General features: G+C 47.4%; 1 protein-coding gene across 1 annotated transcript in view; it reads left to right on the plus strand.

Moving 5' to 3' along the window:
• Positions 1-5,273: 5,273 nt before the first annotated feature.
• Positions 5,274-6,042, plus strand: part of FGFR3 (fibroblast growth factor receptor 3) — a 51,979-nt gene continuing 51,210 nt past the window's right edge. The window contains exon 1 of the mRNA XM_026034058.1: positions 5,274-5,327. Within this exon, the coding sequence (XP_025889843.1) occupies positions 5,274-5,327 (54 nt within the window). The remainder of the gene's footprint in view (positions 5,328-6,042) is intronic.

Here is a 6,042-nt window from a genome sequence, read left to right on the forward strand (position 1 = left end):
CTGTCTGCCCTATACCAGGTCCACAGATTTCTAGACACTACAGACATTGGCGTAGACAGTCTGCATAAATATATAGGGGGAAAAAAAGTCATATTTAGTTACAAAAGACCAAGTATATAGTAGTTTTTGATCGGTTTCACTGCAGTCTGTGGGTCCCTGGGGTACACTGACTTCTGAATGGTCTACAAATTTAACAAGAAAAATAAGCCTATTGTCAGTAAGCTTCAATTTAACTATACGAGAGGCTGAACTTCTGCTGGAAAAAATGTGGATGTCTGCAAATGAAAAAGATTGAAAACCACTGATTGAAAACCACTACTTATTCTGACTGCATATTTTTAAGGAAGACTAGAGTTAGGATGTAAAAAAAATGCTTCTTGCTGGTACTGAAGACCTGCTTGAATACAATTAGTAAAGAAATTAAGGTCTTCTGGATTTAAAGGTGCATGGATGCATAGATTTGACAGTGGCATTGCATGAAGTGGAGGATGCAGAAGTGATCGCCGATGAAGCAGCAGTTTGGAGAAAAGGAGCCTTTAGCAAAGAGTGCTCAGGCTCAGAAGGAGCAAAGCCAAAACTGCTTGCTGACATTCCTGGCTCTTCCCCTTCCTTGAGGCCAGATTTTGCAGGGCTCAGGTTAGCCACGGCATGCACAGCTCCTCCTCACCTCTCCTACCTTGCTTGGACCTCCTCAGCTGCTTCCAACCACGCTTGCCAGCTCAGTGGGATCCTATTCCTCTTTCCAGACCTTTAGCAGCAGTGCCACATTTCAGGTTCTGGTATCCCTCCATAATCAACATAGAGAGACTGGCACGACCAGAATCAAGTTAAGTTCAAAATCTGAATCATGCTTTGGAGATACCTATTTTTCTCCATTGACCATATAGGTCAATTAGGTTCCTAACTCAAGTGCTTTGCTAACTTCACTTTAAGTTATATGGGTTTTCAGCCTAAAATGCCAAGACTGACAAAGTATTGCAAAGGAAGGAGATGCCCAAAGAGGGGATGGGAGTTTCCAGCTTCACACAGTTAATAGCAAATCTGGGAGTAAACCTTAGGTCTTCTTCATAATAAAAAACCTTTGACCAGTCTGTGAATCTTTTACAAGGTTCTTGAGATTAGCGGTACCTGCCATACAAGGTTTTCAAATGCTCTTAAATGATTCATCTGATCTATTGACCTAAAGCAAAATTAGCTGTGAAAAGCATGGCAAAGTCATGAAGACCTTGTAGAGCTGATTCTCAGCAACACAGCCATCTCCTCAGTGCTTTTCCCATCACTCTTTAAACGATTCTGGGTTTCCTCTCAGAAAAGACAGAGATGAACTACGCCAGCAATTTATGCAAAATATTGAGGCAGAGTCCAGCAAATGAGGGAGATCAGCCACCAGGGCTTTCAGTTCTGGAAACGAACATCATGCCCATTTCTTGCTGTAAAAGGATCATCATCAAGAAGTGACCATTTATTTCCCTGAAGTTCCTTCCAGCATTGAATTCACCTCCCTTCTAAGAAGTCTGCAGGATGTTTGTCTGCTTTAGGAAGAAAGCACTCCCTCCTCCCCTTTTTTTTTTCCCTCAAAACCATGACGTGTCCCTATCCATCGGGGCTGTGAGGACGTCTGTCCTTCCTCAACGCAGCCTCTCACGCTGGCACACGCGCTCGCAAGGCTGTTTACGCGTTGCAAACTGTGCTACAACTTGAGCAATCAATTACCTCCCTAGGAAACATGTTGTTAGAGCATCTCAGTGTTCCTGGAATGTTTGGAAATACTTGTCAAAACACGACTCTGGTTTCATTGTTAGTTCTATTAACATTCAAACATTTCCCTTGTTGATTAAAGGCACTGGCTCCACACAACGTTTTAAAGTCAATACCTACCTGCCTCCTATCCAATTTCTTATGTAACTACTGCTTTCCCCACCACAAATGTTTTCCCCTTAATGATGAATGAAATGATTTATGCCACAATTACCATGCAGAGGCCTTGCAGCGCTGGCAGAGGCCAAACCTCCCCGACCACAGATTGCATTCTTCATTATGTTTGATCTGGACACGCAGCGCGCTGCGTGAGGGGAATCACATTTCTGCAAAAGCACGAGCGCCCCGAGGTAGTTATCACTTTATTAGGACAGTGCTGGATTGGGTCCCGCTGTCAAAGCTGCAGACAGGCGCTTGGCACGTGGTGAGTGAGCTCACCTTCCTGGGCTCTGGAGTGACCGCGTGTAACGGGGATAATAACGTGCAACTATCTCGGAGAGCAGCTGCAAGGTAACCGGCTGCAAGAGTTATCGCTGTTTATAAAGTATTCTGAGACCCTCCAATTGCTTTTCCACTGCAAAGCTGCTGGATGTGAACGGAGGATTTGGGAAGTGCTTGCATACTGCTTTTTATGTCAAATGCCAGGAAATAAAGCAAAAAGGAAAAGCTATAGAGCCCCTGCGTTCTGCAACGCATCCTGTATGTCTAATACACCAGTCTGTGTCTGATCCAGCCACTCTATCTCTGTAGCAGAGCAGAGCTTGTGCTGTGCTTTTTGGAAACGTAAAACTACCACAGGAATTGCAAGGAGATAGACATACAACTCAGCCTCTAGATGTGGCTGGGCTGGAGTCAGATGTGGGACTGTGTCAGCTCTGTCTTGTCGGAGCACGCAGTCCGTACTAAAGCAGCATTAAGAAAGACTGATTTGTCCCTGTATTCAAGTCTCCCCCTAAAGCAAGACCACTGTGCCACTGAGAAATAGCTCGACTAAAAAGTGCTTTAATAATGCCTTAATATTGACTAAAATTCTGCAGTCCTCAACAGATGAAAGACTTCAGCTGCAATATCCTTAGCTCGCATTTATTTCAGTGGGTGGCTCTTTATTCAGAGAGATCTGCTGCTCACCACGCATCCCCTCTTCAGGCACTGCAGAGTGGGGCAGATGCCCCAAAAAGCCCCTGGGGAAAGGGAAATGGATATGAAAGCCAGGCCATACAGCTGGGTTGGGCCTCGCGAGCTGCACTGGGCCTTTCCTAAGGACTGGAGACCAGAGAGGATTTCATGCTGCCAGCAGCAGACATTAGTGAGGCCAGGGGCTGGAGCTCAGCCTGCACCACGGTCGTGCACCGTGGATGCTGCACGGTGCAGCGAGGTCCCCAGCTCATGGCGTGTGTACCTGGACGGGGCTGGCAGGTAGAAGTGACGTCTCCAACCTCCCCCCTGCAGGTCTCTGCTGGCTCTGAGCACGAGGATGACCAGAGCTGCAGGACTGGTGAAGGGCTCCTCCAAGAGCGGCCAGCAGCAGGGCACAGAGCCAGCCCGCAGCCCTGGGAGAGCTCTGTGCTAGCCCTGCTCAATCCAGATTATTCCAAGATCTGATTTTAAATCTTCGCTTCTCACACCCTCCACAGGCTCTATTCATTTTTTTTTTTTCCTACCTGCTTCCTCAAAACATCTAGTTTTCTCTCTGGGCTGCCAAATCATTTCCTCTCTTCCAGAAGCTCCTCATACAAAGCTCTTGCAGAAGAGACTTTGTGCATTCCTCTCTACCTCGCTTATTCCTTCTTATTCCTCTTCAGATCAAATTACTCCTCCCTTCATTTCTCACATCCACGCTGTTCTGTGGGAAATCCAGCCTCTGGGATGAAGCTGTGCTGCAACCACCCTTCAAAGCCCTGTGCTTCCCATTTGCAAGCGCAGAGAAAGCCTTCACAGGGTGGCTTAACCTTTTGCAGTGTTTACCCTGACAGTCATTTGGGTCCTTAATCTTAGCAACAATGGCTATCAGCTTGAGATTCAATAAACCTGCTTGGATTCGTGGCCCTTTGGACTGGCTAGCTAATAAAAACTGGTTTAGCCATTCCAGTGCACCTTATTGATACAAATGGATAGTGACATGAGCCCAGGAAAATTCACTCCCATGTGCGCATCCACGGATATTATTTAACCTTTTGATTTGAAGGGGTGGACAGCCGGGATTTCTCTGCATGCAGATGGACGATGATGTTGGGAGCGATAATTCAGGCCAGTCTCACATGCACTTCTAGCAGCCGGTGAGGCTGAAGGAACAGCCTGGCAGAGCACTGCCCAGTGCTCACTCCGGCTCACGCATCCTCGTCCTAGTAAGAAATATGTGGTGATGTTTATTCTGTGTACCTAACCAGTATGATTTAGAGCCTCACGTGACCCCGTCCCCATGCAGCTCTGCTGCTCCAGCCTGGCACATTCACACGTGCACTGAGCTCCCACTTGCCTCACTGCTCCGTGCCGCCAATGAGCAAAGACACTATTTTGCCTCATTCCTTCCTGTGGCCAGATTTATGCTTAAATATATATCTTCATGGAACAGTGGCCTGCCACTAAAAATGCTGGGTTTAGTTTTCCTGCTGAAGTATCCCGATGGCATCAGCGCTAGGACCATAGCAGCAGCAACCAGCTCAGACGCAGCGGGCGCTGCCACTGCATTGCACTTTGGCTACTCGCTCAGAAAAATACACTGAAAGGAGGTGATTTTCATTCCTGGCAGATCTGTCTCTTAAGGGGCTAAACAAATATAAAGCCCTGGGAAGGGAGAGTGGATAAAGGTGAACAAACATTTGGGCGGTGAGCATACGTCGTTGGAAGGGATACTCTGGGGGCAGTATATGTCTCACAGCATATAGTAGTCCGAAAATAAATGCAATTGTGTTGAGCAGGGTTTACTAGACTACATACCTTGGGTTTTTTGTTTTTTTTTTTTTTTTTTTTTTTTTAAATAGTAAGAACGTGGCTGAGACACAGTCCAGAAATACGGATTTCATTGCATCTCCAGCTCTGTTACAGTGGCAAAGAACCGGTATCCAAAAACCTGCATTTCGTCGGGCTGATGCTCTGCAGCCTCACGTGAAAGGGCTGCACGAGAGGTTAATAAAGGGGAAACCTAAAAATATCCTCCCCGGGGAAAGCCGCCAACCTCGAAGCCCTTCACGCAGGGCTATCTCAATGCCGCTTTGATTTCCTGTTGCAAAGGGCTTCCAAATGTTATAAGCTCTTAGCGCTAAATGAAAAACAGTTCAAAACCATTAAAGAGCTGGTTTATCCAGGGTAAGACAGGAGTCTCATCTCATCTTTCCGTTTGACACACTGCTTGGGCACCTCTGTGGCAGTGAAATAACCCCGCTCAGTTCCTATGCCCACGTTTTCCCCCCATAGTTTCTGTCTAACTCTTTGCTGCCATGCGGAGCTCCCAGTGGCCACCCCGCTCAGCGCTGGCCCATACAAATCCTGGCGGATATTGAGATGTCAGACGCCCCATGCCGGATGAAGGTGTCAAGGGGGAGACGGGGCTCGGCGACAGCAGCACCAGTGTGGAGCCCAAAGCCCAACCTTCCTTTAGCAAGTTTCGCCTGGAGTTCCCCCCATACAGAGCATCTTTGGCTCTGAAAACTTCTTCATCTCCCTGACTTCAGTGAGTGATTTCTTGTGTCCTGCGGGTTAAACAGAGCTGTGAGCTCTCTGTAGGAAGCAGCTGCTCTGCAAAGATGTCTCTGACTTGGACCAGTCACCTCTGGGGCTGACAGGGATGACCGCACTACCCAAAACCTAGTAAGTAACAATCAGATTTCACTGGAAGCAGCCAATGGAGCTAGCAGCTGAACCCCAGGGGGATGCAATCTCTCCTGCGCACACACTAGCACTGGTTGCTCAGCGGTCCAGGGAACAATCCCTGGCAATCCCACCGGGAAAGCAGGCAAGCGGGCAAGTTGTCCGGTGGCCACAGCCACGAGCCCTTCATCCAAGTCCTGGCACAGTTTACATGTGGTTTTGCTCCCATGTCTTGCCTAGCTTTCCCACAGACTCCATGGGAGGTGGCTGGAACCCATTTGGAAAAGCTGTAGGGTCGGCAAGGAAAATCAAATAATAAATAAATAAATAAATAAATAAATAAATAAATAAATAAATAAATCTGCATGTGTTTCACGGCACGCTACATCAGGACACTTTGCACAGCCACGGTGTCTTAGAGTGGGTTCTTAGCATTGTTGGATTTTGGACCGATTTTAACCTCGGGGGTGCAGGGAA

The sequence above is a fragment of the Nothoprocta perdicaria genome, unplaced genomic scaffold (assembly GCF_003342845.1).
Source record: "Nothoprocta perdicaria isolate Ctin4 unplaced genomic scaffold, notPer1 scaffold_14, whole genome shotgun sequence".
Classification (NCBI taxonomy): domain Eukaryota; kingdom Metazoa; phylum Chordata; class Aves; order Tinamiformes; family Tinamidae; genus Nothoprocta; species Nothoprocta perdicaria.